Source organism: Vigna umbellata, chromosome 8, assembly GCF_029865625.1.
Source record: "Vigna umbellata cultivar VRB3 chromosome 8, Vumbellata_1.0, whole genome shotgun sequence".
NCBI lineage: Eukaryota > Viridiplantae > Streptophyta > Magnoliopsida > Fabales > Fabaceae > Vigna > Vigna umbellata.
Genome location: NC_142172.1, coordinates 41244294 through 41268454, shown reverse-complemented (window position 1 = coordinate 41268454; position 24161 = coordinate 41244294). Strand labels below are relative to the sequence as shown.

General features: G+C 32.3%; 4 protein-coding genes across 4 annotated transcripts; 3 read left to right on the top strand and 1 right to left on the bottom strand.

Annotated features, from left to right (window-relative positions):
• The first annotated feature begins 1849 nt into the window (after positions 1 to 1849).
• Positions 1850 to 3905, top strand: LOC148194738 (peroxidase 12-like). The gene is made up of 3 exons (XM_088095907.1): positions 1850 to 2130; positions 2226 to 2411; positions 3188 to 3905. The coding sequence occupies exons 1-3, from the start codon at positions 1876 to 1878 to the stop codon at positions 3806 to 3808; spliced, it is 1062 nt and encodes a 353-aa protein (XP_087952033.1). The 5' UTR covers positions 1850 to 1875; the 3' UTR covers positions 3809 to 3905.
• A 5951-nt stretch (positions 3906 to 9856) lies between these two features.
• LOC148194737 (peroxidase 12-like) lies at positions 9857 to 12575 on the top strand. Its single transcript, XM_088095728.1, has 3 exons — positions 9857 to 10281; positions 10484 to 10678; positions 11795 to 12575. The coding sequence occupies exons 1-3, from the start codon at positions 10024 to 10026 to the stop codon at positions 12413 to 12415; spliced, it is 1074 nt and encodes a 357-aa protein (XP_087951854.1). The 5' UTR covers positions 9857 to 10023; the 3' UTR covers positions 12416 to 12575.
• A 4161-nt stretch (positions 12576 to 16736) lies between these two features.
• Positions 16737 to 17446, top strand: LOC148194736 (uncharacterized). The gene has a single exon (XM_088097392.1). It carries the CDS (start codon positions 16958 to 16960, stop codon positions 17216 to 17218), a length of 261 nt encoding a protein of 86 aa, XP_087953518.1. The 5' UTR covers positions 16737 to 16957; the 3' UTR covers positions 17219 to 17446.
• A 1440-nt stretch (positions 17447 to 18886) lies between these two features.
• LOC124836264 (putative serine/threonine-protein kinase At1g54610) lies at positions 18887 to 23600 on the bottom strand. Its single transcript, XM_088095613.1, has 7 exons — positions 22847 to 23600; positions 21905 to 22189; positions 21503 to 21820; positions 21102 to 21323; positions 20546 to 20640; positions 19758 to 19857; positions 18887 to 19496 (listed from the first exon to the last, which is right to left on the bottom strand). The coding sequence occupies exons 1-7, from the start codon at positions 23273 to 23275 to the stop codon at positions 19146 to 19148; spliced, it is 1800 nt and encodes a 599-aa protein (XP_087951739.1). The 5' UTR covers positions 23276 to 23600; the 3' UTR covers positions 18887 to 19145.
• Positions 23601 to 24161: the final 561 nt, after the last annotated feature.

Here is a 24161-nt window from a genome sequence, read left to right as displayed (position 1 = left end):
TTTATTTAATTCAATTAATTTAAAATAAAATTAACTTATATTTTATTGAATTAAATATAATTCAAATTTAATTTTAATTTATATTTTATTTTATTTATATTAAATTTTATATATTTTTTGTAATTTTATTTAAATTTATTTTAAAAATGTATAAAATATTTTTTTAATATATGTGGGTATCCGTAGATACCCATAGTTTAAAAAATCTGTGAATTTTTTCAAACGAATATCAATGCGGATGATGAATGAGTTACATGTAAAATTTTTATTTTGCAGTCGAACATAGGTAATTGGGTTGTAGATAAATACTATCGATACTTAACTCAACCCATTATTATCCCTAGAATGTTGTGGTATTTGACTTAATATTCTTAAAATTGGTTGGAAATAAATGTTATAGAAGTAGTTTGAAATGAAGTGATTTAAATTTAAAATGCAATTTTATATTATTTTTTAATCTAATTTATAAAGTAGGCGTAATCCACCTTTATACAATATTATAATTATGTCACTGTACGATTTTATATTAATATATATTGTTAAATTGTTGACAACAAAAGAATAATATATCTCATAATAACTTTTATTTAACATTTATATTATCATATATGAATAGGTGAGTAACTACAGCAATTTTTTCACAAAACATATATATTATATCTCTAAATAGCAGATGATGATGGTTTAGTTTCGAAACATTAAACGACTAAATATGTAATTAAATGTATATATAAAATAAAATCACATATTCACGTAACTATAAAGATAAAATGAATTTGATCCCAATAATTGTTATTTTTTCTTTCTAACCAAATATACTTTTAAGAACAAACATCAGTTATACAAACAAAACTAAACATATTTTTCATAAAAAAAACTACATTTTTAGCTTTTAAAATAGACCTATATAAATTCTAAATTAAATTAAGAACCAACTTAATCCTAAATTAATAAAAAAAATATATTTTAAAAGTCGTTTCTTAAAAAAAGAAGAAGAAAACTTACCACCACTCGAATCATACTCTTAAATATCAGTTCTATTTACCAAAACGGCGGGTGCGTATGTTTTAATGTTTTATTTTAGTAACTATATTTATTTTTTTGTGTACTGAAATTTAAGATCTAAATCCCCAGTGACCATTAATTTGAACTAATTCAAGGTCTTATTTCGTAATTCACTTTTTAAGTAGTTTTTTCAGAGACTAAATTTATCGTTTACTGAATGTAATTTTATAGAAGAATTTTAAAATAAATTATTAAGCAAATGAATTGGCTTATAAAGTAAATTAATAATATAAAAAAAACATCTTTAAAAAGTTGTTGTTTATATTTTTATACAAAGCTAATGTTTTTTAATTAAAAAGTTTATTGTGTATTCTGAAAATACAAATCATTGAAACCTATATAGAGAGTAAAAAGCTGCATATATTTTTTAAGAATCTATTCACTATTAATAGATATTTTCTACCGGTCATCTCCATTATTTGTTCCGTACGTGTGTATTTACATAGGATAATGATATTTTCACAATATTTTTTGACAATATTTTAATATTATTTACGTATCATTATGTTATTAGTCCAAAATTACTCCACAATCAATAATAATAATAATCATAAACAACAACATGAATCAATCACAACATAACATGTAGATGATGTTAAAATATTGTCAAAAAAATGTTATCAAAATACGTTATCTTATTTTATATCAGGTTTTGATTTAGTATTTCTGAAAAAATGATGACAATTCACATGTGATGAAACAAAGTGGGAGGCATGAACGTGCCAGTCTCTGATTGAGTGGGAAGAAGGCTCCCAGTCCTATAAATAAGTGGATAGATGTTATAATTTGAAGTATGATTTAACCAAAAGAATGATGGCTAGTGTTAGTGGCATTGCTACCAACACGTCCTTCTGCATTTTGTTATTGCTTTCTTCCTTACTTTTTGCTTCCTCTGAAGCACTTGAAAGGCCTCCAATTGTGAAAGGACTATCATGGAACTACTATTTCAAGAACTGTCCCAGGCTTGAGAGGATAGTCGGAAGCCATCTCCAGAAGGTCTTCAAACAAGACAATGGTCAAGCACCCGCCTTACTCAGGATCTTCTTCCATGACTGCTTTGTTCAGGTATTTAATATATATGTATTAGCATGGATGATATTTAATATTACATGCATGGATGCTTTTTTACATATTTTGAAATTTTGATGATGTTGGTGAAGGGCTGTGATGGGTCGATATTGTTGGATGGAAGTCCTAATGAAAAGGATCAACCGGCAAACATAGGGATAAGGCCAGAGGCGTTGCAGACTATTGAAGACCTTCGATCTCTTGTTCACAAACAGTGTGGAAGAGTTGTCTCTTGCGCTGACCTCGTTGTTCTAGCAGCACGTGATGCTGTTTCTCTGGTAAATTTATTAATTCATTTCATGCATCTTCTAATATATCTTTTTATCTCTAAACTAAAATCATCCAAAAACTTATGTATATCCAAATATTAGTACAAGTTTACGTTAGATAAAAACGAAAAAATAAAGTAATATAAAGAAAAAAAATTCATTGACTCGTTATCTTAAAGAGTGGTGTCAATTTTTGTTAAACATCTTCCTTAATAAAATCAACAAAAACTTCCTAATATCCTTCAAAACACACACAAAGAAAATACAAGTATAGAAACTGGAATTAAAGAAAGAAAATTTCAGAATTACTTTTAAAGAAATTTTTAATTTTAAAAAACTCTAAAGAATTTAGAATTAATTTACTCCTAAACTAACTTTGATTTATTTTTATAAATATTAGTACAGAAACTTGTACAAAGATGTATTTTTTCTCCCATTTAAAAATATTCCACAAAAGTTAAATGAAAGAAATTGTGTAAAATAATTTCTTCTCTTGACCAAGTCATCCTGTAAGTGATCATCATCATAGCACTATGACCTAAAAAGAAGGGGTGTAATTATTCTCTACTAGAATGACTACGACAATACTTCTCTTTTTCATTGGTCGGTACAATGAACCACACCACTTTAATAAAAAAATATTAATTCTTTTAATCATTACTCTCTATATTATTAAGAATATTAACTATTTAATGAAAGAATCAATGAGTGTTGCTTATATGTATAAGAATGATTAGCATTCTCTTGATGATTTTTTTCTTTTTTTCTTTTCACTTTGGTTTTAGTCTGGAGGTCCAAAATTTGCAGTGCCACTGGGAAGAAAGGACGGTCTAACCTTCAGCATAAACGGCACAAGAAACCTTCCAGGGCCGTCGTCCAGAACCGGCAAGCTCCTCGAAACGTTCGCCGCCAGAAATTTCAGCGCCACCGACGTGGTGGCGCTCTCCGGCGCGCACACATTCGGGCGGGCCCACTGCTCCACATTCTTCAGTCGAATCAACCAGACGGAGACACCAATCGACCCGTCCTTGGCGAAGAACCTGAGCAATACGTGTCCGAGCGCGCAGTCTCCGAACACGGCGGTGCTGGACGTGCGAACCCCTAACCTTTTCGACAACAAATACTACGTGAACCTGGCGAACAGGCAGGGCCTGTTCACCTCGGACCAGGACCTGTTTAGCGACTCGAGGACAAAAGGGATTGTGAACTCCTTTGCTTCCAATGAGAAAGTGTTTTTCAATAGCTTTGCCGATGCGGTGGTGAAGTTGAGCCAGCTGGATGTGTTGACGGGGAATCAAGGACAGGTTCGCGCCAAGTGCTCCGTTGCCAACAAGAGGAAGGAGGGTTTGGTGGTAACCTCCGTGGTGGAAGAAGCTGTGGATTTACGCGGTCACATGTCACATTAAGGAATGTTTGTTTCTTAATTTAATAAATTAATGACCGTTTCTGCAATGTGTAATCCTTACTTTCTTTCAATCTTCACTTCCTCACCTTTTCTTATCACTTCGTATTCTGATTACCAGTTTTAAACCCTTTATACTCTCATCCCTTCAAAAATCACACTTTTCTTAATATAAAACCAACCCATTCAACCTCAAAATGAAAAATAAAATTTTAAAGTCTTATTTTGCCACGTTGGATTTAATAAGGTGAAAAGGAGAAAAAAATAAACAATAAAAAATAATATCAATTAAATGAAATGTCTTAAATTTTTGTTTTCTAATGAATATATCCTCGGCGGCGTTAGTTTATAAAATATTATTATAATAAATGGAAATAGAAAGATGATATAGGCAATAAAATTTTAATAATTTAGTTTTTACAACATACGATACATTTTTCCTGTGTTTTTGAAATCTTCAAAAGTTAAGCTTAGCAATAACAATTATTAATTATTAATAGATAATTAATGAAAATAATAGTTATTTAATTGACAATTAATATGAATAATATCATTTATTGATAATAAATGGATCAAACTTAATATAATATCTATAAATATATGTCGAAAAGGACTGTGGGTGATTACCAATCTTTATTAGAAGATTATTAAGCAAAATCACTTATTCGGAGTGTTTTTGACATGTACTCTCTCACATGGAAGAGAGAGACGAACAACACATCTTTGATAAAAGAGGACTATCATTATGCAAAATCACTTACTCAGAGTGTTTTTGACATGCACTCTTTCTCACATAGAAGAGAGAGACGAACAACGCATCTTTGATAAAAGAGAACTATCAGGAAGTCTATCTCATCTTCAAGACAGCTTTGAGCATTTTGAGTAAGGGACCTCGATACCTTACCTGGAACACATAAATTTTCGCTTATTTTCTTGTTTAGTTATTTGTTTTAGAATTTTGTTCTTGTTTTCAGTATATTTGAACATGTCTTGTTGAATATTTCAACGGAGAACGTGAAAGAAGGAAATTAAAATAAATATTTCTAGTTCTTTTCATTTTTAATTATTAAGATGTTTTTTTTATAATATTTTTAAAACTTAATAACATTTAGACGAGAGTTATTATTTTGAATAATAGGTTTTAAAAAATAGAAGAGAATCGGTAAATAATTTCTTTTTCTTTTTCACAATTTTGAATAAACAATGTAAAATTGAAAAGATCACTCTAGTTTCCATATAAACAAAAAAAAAATGTTTATTTGTGTTAACACTCGTTTGGATAATTAGTAAAATATTAAGTAAAAATAAGATTTAAGAAAAATTAAAATACTAAAATAAATTAAATTATAAAGAAATACATAACATGTCAAATAGTTAGACATGTTTGATGTTTGCTTAGAAGAAATAATGTGTTTTCATTTGTAAGTCTAGACTAATAGAAAGTTAATTTTCTTTATGTCAATGAATGCAATATAGGATTGGAATTTTTTCCCCTCTTTCCATAGGTATATGCAACATTCAAACTGGATACATGAAACATTTTAAAATCATATTTCTATAACTATATTTATTATTTACAAATAGGCAAATACTTTTAAAGTAAATAAACATCCTAAAACTAACGGAAGCCAAATGCTTATAGTTGAGCTAACTATGTAAATAATAAAATTTAATATAGTCTTACGATATTTCAATAGACACATAGAGAGTTTAAAATTTAATGTTTACAATATGACTTACACAAAACAAGATAGATGTTACCAATAAGGAGCATTGATATCTTGAAGCTACTGTGAAGTTTTAATGATGATAAAGCTGAATAATTGAAGATTCTAAATGCATATTTGTTAAATGCATTTTGTAGAAACAAATCTATAGGATAAATTGTAATGATGTAGTTTTCGTATTTAGTGAGTCATTGCGCAAATAATCGATTATCACGAGCCAATTTAGAAGAGAGTTGTTCGCACAAATAAATGATTATTACACAGAATAATCGATTATCATTGTTTCATTTAATACTGTCCAAGTCTTTAAAATAATCGATTTTTGCTCAGGATAACCGATTATCACATTTTGAAAACCCCATAACAGACACAAATAATCGATTATCACTTATGGTAATCGATTACCAGTGGCACTTGGGAGATGTTTTTTCAGTTTTTGACCCTGCACGAAACTAGGCTTATAAATAGAGGTCTTCACAGCTCTTAGAAAGAACTTTTCAATTGAGAGTATTAGAGCTTTGTGCCTAAGGAAAACTCTCTTTGAGTGAAAATGATCTATGTCATTTTCAGAATACAGTTTGTCTGAGGAAGTTCTCAAAGTGGTAGAGTGCTCTTGCCTGGTCTTGTGAACAGGAGAAGCTTGCGCTTTGTGTATCAAAGGTCAGAGCGGTTCTCTTCAAGTTGACAGAGCTGTTGCTTCCGGTTCGTGCGTCGAAGGAAGCTCTTCCGGTTCGTTTGTCGAAGGAAGTTACTTGTTGCACTCTTCTGGTTCGTTTGTCGAAGGAAGGTGTTTTCTATTCTTTGCTCATTTCATTATCTTGTAATATGTACAACTATATTTTTAGTGAAAAAGGTTAATCACTATTTATAGTGATTAACGACTGAACGTAGAATCTTTTTATTCGAACCAGGATAAAAATTCAGTGTGTCAACTTTTCTATTCCCTACACTCTTTACTGTTTTATGCACTTCAACTGTTTGATAAATTTTCTCTAAGAAAATTGATTTTTTAAAACGGACCATCGAAACTTGATTTGTGACCGTAACACGCTTTTCGAATATCTTATTCCACCGTGCGACTCTATATCGGTGCCAATTGTTCCGACAATAGAGAGTGAATAAAAATTTGAAAAATAAAGTCTTTTTACTAATTTAATCATATGATAAATTATTTGATTAGTTTTTTTCGTCTATTTTACACCAGATTACTTACAATTTAAAGGGAATAAAAATTAAGTTTCTAGATATTCAATGAAGTCTCTTAAGATTTAAAATTATTTTTATTTATATAAGTCATGGTTTGAGTTTCTCATCTAATTATTTTTAACACACTTTTACTTTAATCTTGGCTTTATTATTGTGTTGAATGTATGAGTTTATCTTTTTTATGATAACAAAAAGTAATAAAGTTATTAATTTAATTATAAAATTAAATTTAAATAATTTTATAATTTTATTATTGGTAATTTTATTATTTTAGATAATTATTTTATTGTAAATATTTATTTTAGTTAAAAAAGGTTAAATTTTAGAAAAAAAGGGTAAAATAATTATTTTAATTTAAAAAAAATAAAATGTATACGCCAAAAGCGAAAATCCTCTTATACAATAATATAGATAATTTTAATATTTATATTAATTTTAAAATTATCAATATTGATTATTATGTTAAATCTCAAATTATAATTTCCATTTATATAATATTTTCATGCATTGACATATAATGTCTGTTAACTTTATTTAAAATTCAGTGACCCAAACTTCTATCCAATGATCTCAATCATGCCCTCAAGTCCAACAACATTTACTTTTGTTATATGACTTTCTATCAAGTAAATGTAACAAACTTTCATGTCCCCAGTCTAGTGTAATTAATTTTAATCAATTAAAGATAATGTCATACGCTTTTTCTTTTTTACCGTGTAAAACTTATATGATCACTGTAATAAAAGTTTACCTTTTTTAAAATGAAAATTGAAGGAAAATTATGTGATTAAGTAATTAAGATTAATCATTTTTCACTAGTGCAGAAAAACTCTTTAACGTCAACTTTTAGACGTTTGACCATCAAATATCTGATGTAAAAAATGATCGGTGACATTGTTGTAATTAAAATCACCATTTAGACGTTGGTTGGGGGTTTCTTGACGTCTAAAAAATAAGATACGTCGGCCCCTACAATTGGACGCCAAAAATAGACGTTAATATTTTAATTGGCTTTATACGTCCAAGTTCAGGATATCCGACGTCTAAGACCTATTTAAACTTCGGGGCCCACCATTGGACGCCAATGAGGTAGTCAAAATTCCAAAAGTTATCATTTAGACGTTCGATCCCGCCACACCGACGTTTAAAATCTTATTTAGACGTCAGCCCCTCCTAACCCGGACGCCAAATATGTCCACTAAAATTATATTTTAAGCCCTTTAGATGTCTGCTAGGAGGAGGTCCGACTTCTAAAGTTATTTAGACGTGCTAGGAGGGGGCCCGACTTCTAAAATGTCTGCTATTACCAAAACCGCGAACACGAGACAACAGTTACGCACACTTAGTGTTCATCATCTTCCTCACGTTTTCTCTCCATGTCCAAAGCTTTTGAGGTTTGTTTTCTCTATTTTGCATCGTTTAAAATTAGTTTTACTCCGATTACATTACTCTTTGATGAATTATCTTCCATTTGAACTGATTATAATGCGTTTTCGTTGCGTTTTGGTGCAGTTTTGCGCGTGTTCTTAGCCAACGATTTTGAGCGTTTTTGGCCGGTGATTCTTGCGGTTTTGAACGGTGCACTCCTCCATTTCCCTCCAATGTGTTTTTGAACGGTGCACATGAAAACGTCTAATGGATTACAGAAACCAAGATTCGTCGAGGACATTAAAAGTCAACTGTCCCACAATTTGGACGTCTATATAGACGTCCGGCCTATACTATCTGACGTCTCCCAACAAAACGTCAATGTGAGATCAAATATTAAAAACTCTAAATAACAGACATTAAAAACCTTTTTTCACTAGTGTTTAAAAAGTTGTTACTGTGATATTTTATTAAAGAAATATTAAAACAAGAATGAAAATTATAACAAAACACCTAAACTATAATAGAAATAATGACTTAAATATTGTCATCTTTAATATTTAGTTTATTAATAAAGGTATTTAAGAGTTGTCATCGTATAAAAAACATTTATGTAATACTTTGAGCAAATATATTTTTTTCTACCTAACTTCAATTTTAGGTTTCAAATAATGTTGACCCACGGGCCTTACAGTCTTATCCTTTTGTGTATATTTCTTGGATAAAGCTTAACACAAATGACATAATTATGCTTTAACGATACAAACAAATATAAAACGTTAAAATCACATAGTTAATTTAAAAAAAAAAACAGTTTAAATGGTAAACTAATTTATTTGATTAATACAATAACATGAATAAAATAAATTAAAATATTAATTATCAATGCTGAAAAGACCATCTTGATTTATATTGTTGTTTAATTTTACATAATTTTTATCAAAATAAAACATTAAAAAATAGTAAAGTAATAAATAAAGCAATTTTGAAACATGTTTCAAGAAGGCGTATGGGACTACATAGAAAATATACCAAAAGAGCAAAATATAGATATAAAAGAAATAGTACAATAAAGTTATAAAAAGCAGCACAAGTTATATATTGATGAGATTGAAATAGATATAAAACTACTAAGCTTTGCGTAAGGTTTGAAAACTCCTATAGGTATTTTTTTTTTATATAAAAGCTTTATTACTTTTCCAAAATTATTAGCTATTGAAAATAAACTGAATAAAATGGTTAATTTTCAGCTTAATTTTTTACTTTCAAGGAGAAAAAATAAATAAATGGAGGTAAAGATGATATTACTGGATTCGTGTATTTTAATTAATTTGGAACAAAACTGACTGAAAAAGAATAATTTGAAACATATTGATGGCCGTCAAAGTTGAATTGTACACGTGCCCTGTTGAGCAGTAGGAACAGTCGAGGGAGCTTTCAAGTTTAGACAGCTAAGAAAAACTAATATTAAAAGTAGATAAATTTTAGAAAAAAATATATTTTAATATCCATAAATTTTTTATATTTATTTGATATATATATTTTTTTAATTTACTTTTTCTGAAAAATTATAAATTTTTTCATACCATTTTATTGTCAAATAAATGTAAAATATATTACTTAAATTTTAAAAATCAATTTATTATGTGAAAGAAAATTGAACGGAGGAGATCGTCAATATATAGGCTCTATTCATTGTAATATAATCTCGTTCACTTGCCTTGTCATTGTCTAACCTTTTGTTTCCTCTGGAGACGTCCTTGAACCAACCACACGGCTGCTGAGAATCCTCGTAATCTGCAAAACTCCATTTATTATTCACATTCACGCAGTGGTCCATTCTTCAGACTCACTAATTCTCTATAAATACTATACATCCCTTGCTACATCTGAACCCATTACCTTTCTACTTTTGATCATGGCTTCTATTTCTTCTAATAAGAATGCTATTTTCAGCTTTCTTCTCCTCTCTATCATTCTTTCTGTTTCAGTTATTAAAGTGTGTGAGGCACAAGCCAGGCCTCCTACTGTCAGAGGTCTATCATATACCTTCTATTCCAAAACTTGCCCTACGCTTAAATCCATAGTTAGAACTGAGCTCAAAAAGGTCTTCAAGAGCGACATTGCTCAAGCTGCTGGCTTGCTTCGCCTTCACTTCCATGACTGCTTTGTTCAGGTAATTAATCAAACACTAGTTTACAGAATGAATAACGGTGAAAAACACACTCCACAAACATAAACACAAACACTTGGTACTCGTGGGCACTAAACATTTTTGGAAGAAAGAATTTGATAACAATTAATCCACATTTAGCTGTTATGAAACATTCATCGATTTGGGTGTACAAAAATCATGGTGAGAAATGCGTTTGATGTAGGGATGTGATGGGTCAGTTTTATTGGATGGATCTGCAAGTGGGCCGAGTGAGAAAGATGCGCCACCAAACTTGACTTTGAGAGCTGAAGCTTTTAGGATCATCGAAAGGATTCGTGGTCTGTTAGAGAAGAGCTGTGGAAGAGTCGTCTCATGTTCAGACATCACTGCCCTCGCTGCACGTGATGCTGTTTTCCTTGTAAGTACCATTATTTTGGAAAGACTTCATGTTTTCACTCTCTTTTTATTCTCTTACTTTTTCTTAACAATTCTATATAATCATTTTTTATTCAATAATTTCATTTAAATTTAATTTTATTATACTAATTTAATAATAACACAGTTGTCAAATGGAAGAAAAAGCAGTCACAAACTAACTTTTTTCTTTCCAATATTATTCAGAGATTGTGTATTAGTTATTATCGAAAAATATGCTAAACATAACTTTTAAAATCATTATTATAAAATTAGAAAAATATGTCTTGGTCATTCGTATGTGACTTTATCTTTACCAAAGAAAATTGAGGGAGTGATGAAGGTTACGTATTTTCCAAACATGAAACTAAACACTTTTTGTTCTTCCCAAAATTAATCATTTTATCATTAGATTTAAATGAAATAAACATAAGATAAAAAAAAACACATAAGAAAATATTTCAAAATAACTTTTGTTTGATACGAGAAAAACACGTTTAATACGAGAAAAGGACATGACAAACAACATCAGAAAGAATACGCACATATAAAAGAATAAATCCCTCATTTAATACATGAGGTTTAAGAGAAAAAAAAAATCAAGGTCCCGTACTATATAATCCTTTCCTTCCAATTTGAAAAAAAAAGGTACTTAAAAATGAGCAGATATTTAAAATACCATTATATCTTTTATCGTTAAAACGTACACAAACAAAAATAATATACATATTTTTATTTTAAAATAATTGTCATTCTTTAAATATACTACTTTAAACAATTAAGGGAGTGTCATTTGAATACTGAAGAAATAAGTACGCATGTTTTATTCAATACTTGCTTCTTCTTTTTGTACATCATAATACATAGAAGAAAGTCAGCAAATTGGTTACAACTAGTTATACTAATACACGTTGAAGAAAATGGAACCATTCATATTCATGGAAAACAAAATACATAAAAGGATGTTCAGTGAGTCAATCCAACCATACCCTTAAACAATGGTCAACATTTTGTTTTTACATTTTCTCCATTTGACACTTTCTTTTATAAAGCAAAAGCCTTCTTTCTCGTTTTGTGGATTGATAATGTATAAAAATTGTTTCTTTATTATGAATGACAGTCAGGGGGACCAGACTATGAGATTCCCTTGGGAAGGAGAGATGGGTTAACCTTTGCCTCTAGACAGGTGACATTGGACAACCTTCCACCACCCTCAAGCAACACCACCACCATCCTAAACTCCCTCGCCACCAAAAACCTCGACCCCACCGATGTGGTATCCCTCTCTGGTGGACACACCATAGGCATAAGTCACTGCAGCTCTTTCAACAACAGACTCTACCCTACACAGGACCCTGTCATGGACAAAACCTTTGGCAAAAACCTCAGACTCACTTGCCCCACCAACACCACCGACAACACCACAGTCTTGGACATTCGATCCCCCAATACCTTCGACAACAAGTACTACGTTGACCTCATGAACCGACAGGGCCTCTTCACCTCCGACCAAGACCTCTACACCGATAAGAGGACCAGAGGCATTGTCACCAGCTTTGCCGTGAACCAGAGTCTCTTCTTTGAGAAGTTTGTGTTCGCCATGCTCAAGATGGGTCAGCTCAGTGTGCTCACGGGAAATCAAGGGGAGATTCGTGCCAACTGCTCCGTGAGGAATGCCAACAGCAAGGCCTTCTTGAGTTCCGTCGTGGAAAATGTGGCCCAAGAATTCATAGAAATGTAACCGGATCTTCTTTGTTGTATATGTTATGACCATGAATAATGCGTAACCCTTGTTTCTGGATGATCTAACGTGGTAGGGAACCGTTCTCTAATGTTCCTAGTTATATATACATACGTACTTGAGTTGAAATAAATTTTAAAATCTGAATAAGAGCTTCTCATTGGCATGTATACAATACACTTCATCTTAATCATCATGCGCACAATATATCTTCTACATAACTTCCTTAGAGCAGACCTGAACCCATCCGTGATAGTAAAATCCTGAACATAAGGCTTCGTTGAAGAAGTTAAACATTTAAGGAAGAGGATTTCAACATGAATAAAATAAAAAAAAGCTTGTCATATTTACAATTTTGACCTAGAGGAGTATAATACAACTATATAAAATTGAAACCAAATTGGTGACTAAGATACCCCACAAGAGAACACCTGTTGTGGATTGGTGACCAAAATTTTCTTTCCATAATTTTTTTCTCATTATTTTTTGCATAGCAGATCATACGGCCCAAATGATGGAAATGCCTATATCGGGCCTGGTTCAAATTGGTCCGTAGTTTTGTGGACTTGGATTGTCTGGAATGTTATTTTTTGGTAACAAGGGGTGAAAGGGCGAAATAGAGTGAAACTAAGGAAAAATAAAAGGTGGGAATAGAATAGAATAGAATTGAAGAAAATGAATGCAGGGAGGTTGAAGATGATTATGACAGGCATTAATTAGTAGAAAGAGAATCACAGTCATTCCACAGTCTAGAAATGGATTTAAGCCAACCAAATTCCAGGGCCGTGACGATACTTCAAACTTCAACCACAAGACCACTCATGGAGCTAACTATCCCTTTCCAAACCCTTCATCACAGTTACTTCTCTACCCACTTCTTTTTCTTTATCTCTTTTAAGCTTTTCTTTCAATTAAAAGATCAAACATGAGACATTGAATATATAAAAAAAATTATGGAAACTTAATTTATTTAGATTACTTTTATTTGTTATTAATAATTTTACTTGTTATTATATTAGAAAGAGAAATACCTAACCCAAACGAAATTTCGGTTTTTTATATACAAATTATAAGCCAAGGGAACATACCCTTCTTTTCTTACTGTCTTTTTGTGAGGAAAAATTGTTAGCAATCCATCGCACAAATTAGCTCTAATTAGCTGATTTCAACGAGTCCAGATCACCAAGCTTCTTTCCTTGCATCAGTAAAGAATAGTGGAAGCAAATGCTCTTTTATTTTTCTTTTCTTACATCATTCTCCCAATTCTTTTATTATCATTTATACAGTACATGATGAAAGAAAAGGGAATTTTTGGTTGCACTTTTTCACTTTTTAATTATAAAAATATAACATTATTTTTTAAGATATATGCAAGAAACATACCAAAAATTACTATTTTCTGTATAAATATTAGGAATTAAGAAAGTATATTCAAGTTAATGTGGTTTTTTTAATTAAAAGGTGAAATAGAAAATTTTAAAAAATGCAAATAAACCCTCCTTAAACATTTAATTATTTATTTAGTTAGTTTTTATACTTGCATAGTTTGTATGTTTTAGTTCAATACTAGAAACTACATATATATTTTTTAAAATATGTTTTAGATTCACACTACGTACATTTACTATTACAGTGCCTAAAATTTTGGACGGTAAAAATAAAATAATAACTCAAAATTTAAATCAATATAGAAAAACTAAACTTCTATCTATTTTTACCTTTTTATATACTATAATTTAATTTTATATATAAGTTTTTTTTAACTGTTATAATAATTGCACAATGTATTTTAAATTGAAATGTTTGCAAATGAAATATCATGTGAACTTCCCAATTAAAAATATTAATATCAGAATTTTTTTTTTGTGAGGCTATATTTCGTTGAATTAAACGACAGGGTGTAGTGGTATATCAAATCAAATTTAGAAAAAATGATAATGAATGGAGAAAAGGTTGAAGAAAAAGCTTAGGTAAGAAAGCACTATACGAGACTTGGGTTAAAGGAAATTCATGTTGGGATAAGTAGCATGAAAATAGGAAAGTAGCAATTGGGTGGAAAAGAAATGAATAAAGGAAAGTGAAATGAAGAGAACGAAAGAGACAAGAATGAGGGTACTTAATGATACTGTAGGGAGATTGGGGGACTAAGAACTAGACATCCTTAATATTATTCTTCATTTATTTTCACTTTTTCAAACTTTTTTAATTTTTTCTCTCATCTAAATCAAACCCACTTTCTTTTCTATTTTCACAAAAAGGTTTATACTCTTTGAGAAAGTATCTTTCTTCGTATATTTAAACATTAAAATGATTACAATTTTTAACAACTAATATCATGTTTTACTCTTCTACTTTCAATTAGAATGCCTGTTTTTCAAGAAAGATCGTAGTTCACACCAAGATGTTTGTATAAATTACTCTGCAATAAGCATATTGTGTATGATCATATACAGTTAATTTGATGTATAGTTTTACCCTTATGAAATGATCATAACAGTGTAAAGAAAAAAAGAAAAAAAAAAAGAGCAAGAGATAAGCCGCTTGGCAAAACATGATTGCAGTTTGCAACATATTCACTCCACTCCATACGAAGAACAGTTTGTGTCATGCGAAGTCTTTATCTGCATGCCTAGAACTAAAAGGGAAAAGTCTAGTTAAATTTAATCTAAACAAAATGAAATAATGGCGTATCATCATTGGATCAGAATAGGTAACAGAGTAATGCAATGTGGACCAATCATTGTTATGAGTCATTAAATATCGAAGGATTTATGTTAAAAAAATCACTAGTATTGCATGCTGAATTGCCAAGGGAGAGATGCTTCTGGCATCAGCATCATGATGCTGGCTTTGCTTGCTGTAATAAACTTTAGGTTGATGAGAAGATGCACTCACCCAACTTTAGTCAATGCAAAACCAGATTAATTATGAGTTGCATGTTAATTTGCTTTCAGCATGAACAATATTCGTCGTTGGGAAGAGTGTCCTCATTGTCTTCACTTGGATCTATACCAGTACATGTTTTATTTCAACGGCTACAACACGTCCTTTAACATTAAATGAGAATCAAGACTTACGTAAGATAGGTATTCTATGTAAAATATTGGATTTTATTCCCTTACATTAATGTAAAATCAGAAGATTAGAATAATCATTAGCATAGGCTTAAAGGTAAAAAAGGAAAGGAGGGGAGCATAAACCTTCATGCATAGGTTGCTCAAACGATCCATCGACTTAGCCATTATGGTATTCCGAAATAAGCAAGGTCCCTTTTCGGCATCTGTTTTGGTAGAGGCTTGCCAGGTTTTCTTCTTTTGGATTCAAAACAGCAAATTGATAAGATGCCTATTCTCAAAGAATTCAGACTATATATATATATTTGACTTAATTTTATTTCTTTTATGGGCATTATACTTTCATTTTGGCAATCTTTTCCTCTTGAACTTGAGAAGATTCATGAAGATGCTTGCTGAGTAGACCAAATCGACCGAGTGATTCATTCAGAAGCTATAAATATATTTTGGAGGCTATAAGAATACGGAGAACCAAAGCTTTTATAGGCCACTTGATTTTGTACCCATACCATAATACATGTGGGTCTACCGTGTATCAGAGTCTTTATTTTTCAGTTTTCTAACATCTGTAATCACTAAAAGTCTACTCTAATCAAATCATACACAGATTCTGATTTCTCTTTGTATTATGTGTATAACGTATTACTAAATCCAATTTCATTAATGAAAGTAGAGGTTTGAGCATGCAACTTCGTATGTGACAGCAGAACCATGCGACTTCCTCAATTATTTGGGTTCAAACCATTATTTGGCTGTTTAAAATTGAATGGATAATTCCGAATGGAAAGGCTTTGCGAAATTCATCAAACATTTGATCAGAAAATGTGGAGCACAGATGGTTTTGTCCCATTTGTGCAAAAAATAATGATACTAAACTGGTCAATCATACACAGCAGATGATAATCGCATTAGATAATTTCTCAACCAAAGCAAACGGATGAAGATAATCTTTTCAATCTTTGATCTGCATGAAAGTCGAGGGACCACAGAGCACTAAGCCACTGATTTTGACATAAAGAGAGAGATGAGTCGTATTTTATTTTCATTAATAAATGGTTGGGACAGTAGAAGTTTGGCGCGACCAAACAAAATAAATGTGTGAATGTATAATAGCTTGCAAATGGCAATTCAGCATTTGTTCAAAGCATAGCCTAGTGCCTTATCTCGGTATCAAAAACTAAATAAAACAACAAACTTGGGACCCCCCACTATAAAGGGTGGCCATGAGAATTCATATTGTGTCATCACTAGTGTAGATGGTGGCAGCTCCTATTTCTACAAGCCTGCCCCACTTCCCACACTACCAATGACCCTCATGATTCTCAAAGCCCACACATGGGGTGCCACCACACAGGATCATGATGTAGCTCTTCCCTCTAAAAACCCTCTACCAGCTTGTCCATTTTTGCCTATGTAATACAAATATTTCCTGTTTCATGCATTGAGAGATCAAAGAGAAGTTTTTTTCATGGAGAAAAGCAAGTCTTTTCCTGAATACTCCTGTTCTTACACTGAATTTGGTTTCAGAGATCGGTCCAACTCATATAATTTTAATGGGCCGACCCAGAAGGGAAGTGGTTTTACTGCATCAAATGATCCAGAACTCAAGAGGAAGAAGAGAATCAAGGCCTATAATGTGTTGACAGTGGAAGGAAAGCTTAAAACAAGTGTCAGAAACAGCTTCAAGTGGATCAAGAACAAGTTCAGTGACATTCGCTATGGTGTGTGAACTATGACCAAGTGCTAGCATGTGTTCAGTTATAGCAACTTTGAAGGTAAGGCCTTTGTGAAGGAAGTATTGCAGTTGTGTATTTGTGAGGTAAGATGTTATGCATAAAAAATGAGAGAGCACTGGCTGGGTTGAGGGAGAGCTAACTAGCATGCTTTGTATCAAACAAGCAAGGATTCAAAATATTTCTGAAAATTGTGATTAGTAATAAACTCTTTTCTTTGTTTAGTTTTTCTCTTTTGAATGTCTGATCTGTGTTTTGAACTTCTTATCCAATGATCTGAAATAGTAAAAATCTTAATACGGGTTCCTACTTTACAATTTTAACAATAAACCTGTGCTCTATCTTTTATTCTAGAAACTACATATTTGAGGCCTATCCAATACAGGTAATAAAGTAACTTAAAACATTCCCTGCTTCAAGGTATAAGAGTCAACTTAGTTTATCCTTCACTTTTGCAAGACAAACAAATATTTATTAATTCCTGGTCATAACTTTTGTGATGGTACTTACCATGTTTCAATATCTGCAATCTAAACACAGTTCTCTGAGTGGCTGCAATATCTGTTGATGACTTTTTTCAAGATGAAGACAGGTCTATCCTCAACCTGCCTAATTTAATTTTCTCAAGAATCTAAATTATTTTCCTTTCATTCTAGCCAAAAACGCCTCCCTTGTTCCAATATTCATATCTGTAGTTGGATTTGCAATGTTCAACACACCACACATGGTTCTAAGAAACCCTGTAATTAAAAAAGAGCTGCATAGTTTCTCACCAAATTTATGTGAGTCCCACAGTAATCTTTTTCTAATATATCACCTCTTTACCTCGAAAATAGCAACTTTAACCCTCCAAACTCAGTATCCAACTTTAAAATCCTGAAATCCAAATTCAATGACTGGACTGTTTCAATTGATTATGAAACAGAAAACGACGAAGGATTGAAACAAACAAGTAGGAAGGATGGTAGAGATCTAGACAAGGGTATCATGATATGTGACACCCCAACTCACAGATCGTTATGTATGATGTAGACAAGTAAAATTTCCTAGGCTTGATAATGATATGAATAAGCAAATGCTTGCTTTAATTATTGATACAGCAGTGTCAAACAATCAATTGAAAGTTCCAAACCCAATTGTATGTCTCTAGCTCTAAATTCATTCTTTCTTCCTTTTTCCGAGTAGACATTTTGTGAGTACTTGTGTGAAAGTTTCTTCCTTTACAAGTTGTATAAAACAGCAGGACCAAAAGATAGAACAATTCAGTGCATGTTTCTTCTCTCAATAATAAAAATAAGAATTTATTTAGATTTTTAATTTTTTGTTGTAGATGGTTGTTTATTTACTACGACAATAATGCTACGTACACATCAGTTGCAGTCATAATAGTTCATGCTTGCAAGCATCTTGTGGTGTAGCATAATTATTTAACCTTTTCGTAATATTTTTTTAATTTAAATATCAAATAATTTTCGTAATGCCCATTTTCACTTTCATATGTTTTTCCTTTACACTCTCCTATGAAAAGCATTTTCCAAAATAAACGGGCTAACAGTATAGTCGTACAAAAAATTGACGTGCCATCAAATTTTAGAGTAAATTTGAGATGAAAGAAGATAAATAAATATACAGTATCCTATGGTATCAATTATTCGACGCTGAAGGGGAATTGAACCATGTGCATAAAGTTGTGCCTATGAAATGTATAGTACAGTAGTAAAGTTCATTTACAATCTAATCAAAGAGATTTGGACAAGCATGCAACTTGTGCTGATGCTTATTGAACGGAAGAATCAAAATATCAGGAGAACGGGATGAGAAATCAGGCCACAGCAATAGGGAAAAGAATGTGTTAAGTTTTTCAGAATGCACCAAATACTAAAATAAAAATAACCATTTTGGGTTTACATATTCTCCGATAGCCTAATGATCAAAATCCAAGAGTAAACGTTCTTCCCTTTTCAAGTATCTAAATTCTCTGGTGGAAGCTGACCTGAAAAACTGGTCTGGTCTGTATCTACTGTCATCTTTCTTCGTAGCATTTGGTTTAGACTTGGGTAATGGAGGAAGAATTTTGATGTTTTCTTCACCAACATTAACATGGTGGTGGTGGGTTTTTGGAGATAGCTTTCGATCTAATTCCCCAAATGGAGATAGAAAAAAAGGTGATTGGTCCTTAGCCCCTCCTGGGTTTACACTAGATGAGGTACTACTTGTGCTACCCATGTCTACAGTTGGAGCATAAGTTTCAGGTTTAGCATTCCTTATCAATTCCTGAAAGAACATGTGAAACCAATACATCAATTAAACATACATCAAATGAGTTGCAATAGTAGGACTGCATAACCAAAATGATAACAAGAAAAGTATGGCTAAAGATCAAGCTATAAAAATGAAGACATAACATCTGTAGTTTTAAATTATTGGTGCAAACACTTAAACAGAAGAAAACTTAACGGGGAATTGGGCAAAAGAAAAATTTGAATCTAACTCCATCAAGCATGAGAGTGGGGAATCTCAAATTTTCATTAATACCTCTTTAGAAGATACAGTATGCTCTGTTGGCCTCTTAGATGCTGAATTCTTACGACGCTCCAGATATGTACGAGAACGTCTGATTTTAGAGTTCATGTACCTGTAAGTATTAATAAAACATTAAGATCTCTGTGCCAGTACTGAAATTAATAATTTAAATCTTTAAGACAATAATTTTTTATATAATCACCACATTTGAACAAATGTACCTGGATTAATATAGTTCAAATATAGTTCAATGCCACATGTTGAACAAAAATTCCTCAGCATAAACATATGTCAGATTATCAAACCCAATCACAAATACCAATATGTAGCAACCTATGTATGAACAGTGAATCTAGTTATCCATTTTGGGACAAGGGGTTCGTATACGAAGTTGCTCTCATCAGCATTGTTGCCCAGAATCTCTCTTCTCTCATCAAAAATCAAAACAGATTTTATATAATTTACTAGCATTTGGCATTGTCTTACACTCAACTTCTAGCAAATTCAAAATAGAATTACATTAATGATGGCAATACAGGATATAAATAATGGCATCCAATAGCTCGTCACAAGATGGTCTTTCTGGTAACTAGATTCATTTTATACTGCTTAAATGAAACAATTTGCTAAATTATGAAAACAAAATAACCGATATGGTTCACTCTCACTATGGAAATAAGAGGTATGCCATTAATCACTGTCACATATACATGTGACTTATGTAACAGAAGAAGGATATGTATGTGTAATAAAATGACTGAAACGATTGTCAAAAACCTGTATGACCAAAAAAGACTTACTTGATCTGTTCGTTGGCTTGAACATGCTCATCATCCTCTTTGAAGAGAACAGGCAGACCAGAGAGGTCACACGCCAATGGGCTTGTAAAGAAAAACTGCACACAGAAGACACTCGTACGTTGGAAATTTGAAGTAATTTAGGTATTTAATTATTTCCTAGCTGCTCACTGGGAATTGCATATTGAATTTAATATTATTTCACATTTTTTCTACATCTACAAGTTCTACAAGACAATGGGCCACTGCTGAATCATCACGAGAACATTAAATCCATAAAATGTAATTTTCATTGAAGATGATTCGTCAAATAAAAAGTGCACATAGTTACTAAGCCATTCACACTCCCAACTACTCGTATAAAGTATATATTCTATGTATTGAAAACTGGAATTGCAAATTGGTGTGCGAAATTGAAAAGTCATAGCCAACAAATTGCAACTGGAGAAAAGGTTCGATCTTCATAGAAAATGTATTGTGCATTGCGTAGTTTAATGGTTTGGAGACAGAATAACTTAGGAATATGATTTTCAAGATTCAATCTTTACACTTTTCTAACCTGATTTTTAAGAGCTTTGGATGCACTTCCACGGAATGCAGGATCCAGAGCAAGCAGGGTGCATAAAAGACCTAAAGAAGAAGGAGGGAGATCACCGAAAGTTTCTATAAGGCTGGGTCTATAAGACTTTGGAGGTCTAAAAGTAGTAGAAAGTTTCAATTTTCTCCAATACTCCTCTGATGGTGTGCCACATAGCCTGAAAATTTTATGAATTTGCTCAACCTGGAAGCAGGGAAAGTTCATTCTTATCAGATCTAGAAAAATTGAAGTCAGTAAGAAATGAAGGCAACATAACACAAACTTATACAGAACAACAGAAATAGAAGACAGTATAAAAAGAAAGGAATTTCAGAAATAGCCAAAGATACTTGAACATAAAACGAAGCCACTATCTTCATCACCTCATTTCTGCCAGGCATGATTGGGAATCCTTTGAACATTTCTGCCAGGAGACATCCAGCACTCCACAGATCAACACCAACTCCATAGTTTGTGTCACCTAACAACAATTCAGGAGCTCTGTACCATAGTGTCACAACCCGGCTAGTGAGAGGCTGATGATAATCTGGACCATAAAAATTGGCAAGTCCAAAATCTGCAATCTGAAGCATCCCATTTTTATCAATCAAAAGGTTTGACCCCTTTATATCTCGGTGAAGAATTCCCCTATCATGGCAATGCTGCAGACCTGATAGTAATTGATGCATATAGCACTTGACCTACATTAACTTTTTAAGATCATTAAGGAGTATAAAGGGGTTCAAATGTTAAAATGACCAAAGCATCAAAGAGAATCTTTTAACCTGTGGTTCTGATAGTTTCTCTTCAGGACGAGCAATGACTCGTGCCAAATCTGTTTGCATGAACTCAAAAACTAGATATATACTGTACTGCATTCTTGAAGTGGCTAATCCTTTAAGTTTGACTACATTGGGATGATCCAGTCTCTGTAATATGGTAATTTCTCTTGCCATAAACTTTATGCTTTCGGGCTCTGATGTATTGAAGCGAACCTTCTTCAGGGCCACAATTTCTCCTGTGTCTCTATCCAGAGCTTTATAAACATTGCTGTAGGTTCCTTGTCCAACCTGCAAAACGTAAATAACACAAGTCAATTTGTCTGCTCCATCCTGCCATTATCAGTTACGACAACACTTCAGTTTTGATTGTTATAAGTGAACTGCATTTGAACAAAACTTGCACAGTGGATTGTCAATAGTTTGGAAACAATAAAACTTAAGAAGTAGTTGAATACAGCTCCGGATTAACATTTCTATAATCTAGATAGAAATCAATATCACGACTCAATTGCTTGAAGTTTTCATGATATAACTGATCAAACCTCGATTAAACTAAGTACATATGAGATTAAGATTAATAGTGCTTTCAAATCAATCGTGCATTGCACAAACAATTGAACTGTCTGCTTCCATAAATTGCCAAATTCAAATCGCCCATTCCCAGAGCAAGTAGAGATACCTGGAACTCAAGGAGATTCAAGCAGAGAAAATTATAAATTGCAGAACACTGACTCCACACCTTAAAAAATGTCTGAAATCATTTTTCAAACACAATGTGGCTTGTTGATGAGCTCTAGCCTACAGCTAACCATATTCACTGTGCACAGAATAACCAAATAATTTTGCAAGAAAAACTCTGTAAAAACACATTTGTACTTAAAGTTCCCCACAACCCTTCATACCATATCATAAACAAAATTCATACAGAACCAAGAAATAAAAAACCTTATCAATCATTTTGTAGGATTCAGCACTCCTGGGAACCAAGCCAGCCAACACTTGTGCAGGGACATTATCAACCAACCACCTTGGCCACCCATCTACCATCTCATCCTCAAAGCAACACTTGTTTGTCACTTTCTTATCATCAAGACGCGTGAATCGCCTCCCCTCCCTTCCAACCACCTTGCCCTTATGATGCCCAGAACCATCCTTGGCAACACCGGACTCAACTTTATTCTTTATGGGCTGTTCTCTCTGATGCTGATGCAGCCTGTGATGGTGGTCCTTATTGGGGTCATGTCTTTGACCAGTGGATCTCCTGTGAGCAACAAAGTCAGAGCTTGCGACATACCCATTATCCAACTTCAACCTCTCTAGGCCCCGGTAGTCTGGACCTTCCGAATCCAATTGCTTGGCCTGAACACAGCCCATAACAGGTGTTCTTCAGCTTCTATGAGTGCAGCTCCAAAGAAAAGAAAAAGGGAGATATAGAAAGGGACAAAGAATAACGGTAGAAGCCGACCACGGACGGCACATTTGGAATGTTGTTGTGGGTAATCACTCTCAGTCACAGGCAAAACCAATGGAGGTGTTTTCCTCTTTGGGTTTTCCGCAGAGAGAGAAAATGACTGCGCAGTTACTAGAATGGGAGAGAGAGAGAGAGAGTTTTGAAAGTGGAAAGGAAAGGGTGAAACTTTGAAGATGGAAAGACATATGGAGTGTGACAGTAGGCAATGGCGTGAGTGAGTGTTGGGCGCACGTGTCTGTGTATGGCAGAGATGTTAGATCTTTTATTCTTTTGTTTGGGTCCCACAGCCGGCAACCTTTGCAGAATACGGACACCCACCAAGATTCGTATATCCATGCTAACACATCATCACACATCACACGTTTATTTACTTTTTATACTATTTACTATCTCAGAACAGGAATAAAAAAGAGAAAACTTATTCCTACGAAACCTATCCAAAAATATTTTCTTACTAGAAGTACATGAAATAAAAGGAAAATGACTTCGCTCTTAATTTCTAGCTTTAATTTTTAAGAAGTTATAATATATTTTTTAAAGTGGTAAATAATTTATGTTAAGAAAATTAATTTTAGTAAAAAGTATATTTTAGTTGTTATAAAATATTTTTCATATATTTTTATTCTCTGTTTTATCTATCCAAATGAGTATGGATAAATTCACAATTTTTTTTTATTTTTCTTATGTTAATCAATCCTTATCAAAACAAAACATCGATATTTTAAAATAACAATTAAAATTTTTCAACGACAAAAAAACTGTAAAGGAAAAACGTATTCTGCAATATAT

Excerpts from the sequence above, each read along its gene's own strand:
- LOC148194736 (XM_088097392.1), top strand. The coding sequence starts at position 16,958 with ATGGAGAAAAGCAAGTCTTTTCCTGAATACTCCTGTTCTTACACTGAA.
- LOC124836264 (XM_088095613.1), bottom strand. The coding sequence starts at position 23,275 with ATGGGCTGTGTTCAGGCCAAGCAATTGGATTCGGAAGGTCCAGACTAC. Across the intron at positions 21,821-21,904 it reads AGAAACTATCAGAACCACAG|GTCAAGTGCTATATGCATCA; the intron begins GTTAAAAGATTC and ends AAGTTAATGTAG. Across the intron at positions 19,497-19,757 it reads ATACTGTATCTTCTAAAGAG|GAATTGATAAGGAATGCTAA; the intron begins GTATTAATGAAA and ends ATGTTCTTTCAG.
- LOC148194737 (XM_088095728.1), top strand. The coding sequence starts at position 10,024 with ATGGCTTCTATTTCTTCTAATAAGAATGCTATTTTCAGCTTTCTTCTC. Across the intron at positions 10,282-10,483 it reads TCCATGACTGCTTTGTTCAG|GGATGTGATGGGTCAGTTTT; the intron begins GTAATTAATCAA and ends CGTTTGATGTAG. Across the intron at positions 10,679-11,794 it reads CACGTGATGCTGTTTTCCTT|TCAGGGGGACCAGACTATGA; the intron begins GTAAGTACCATT and ends TATGAATGACAG.
- LOC148194738 (XM_088095907.1), top strand. The coding sequence starts at position 1,876 with ATGATGGCTAGTGTTAGTGGCATTGCTACCAACACGTCCTTCTGCATT. Across the intron at positions 2,131-2,225 it reads TCCATGACTGCTTTGTTCAG|GGCTGTGATGGGTCGATATT; the intron begins GTATTTAATATA and ends ATGTTGGTGAAG. Across the intron at positions 2,412-3,187 it reads CACGTGATGCTGTTTCTCTG|TCTGGAGGTCCAAAATTTGC; the intron begins GTAAATTTATTA and ends CTTTGGTTTTAG.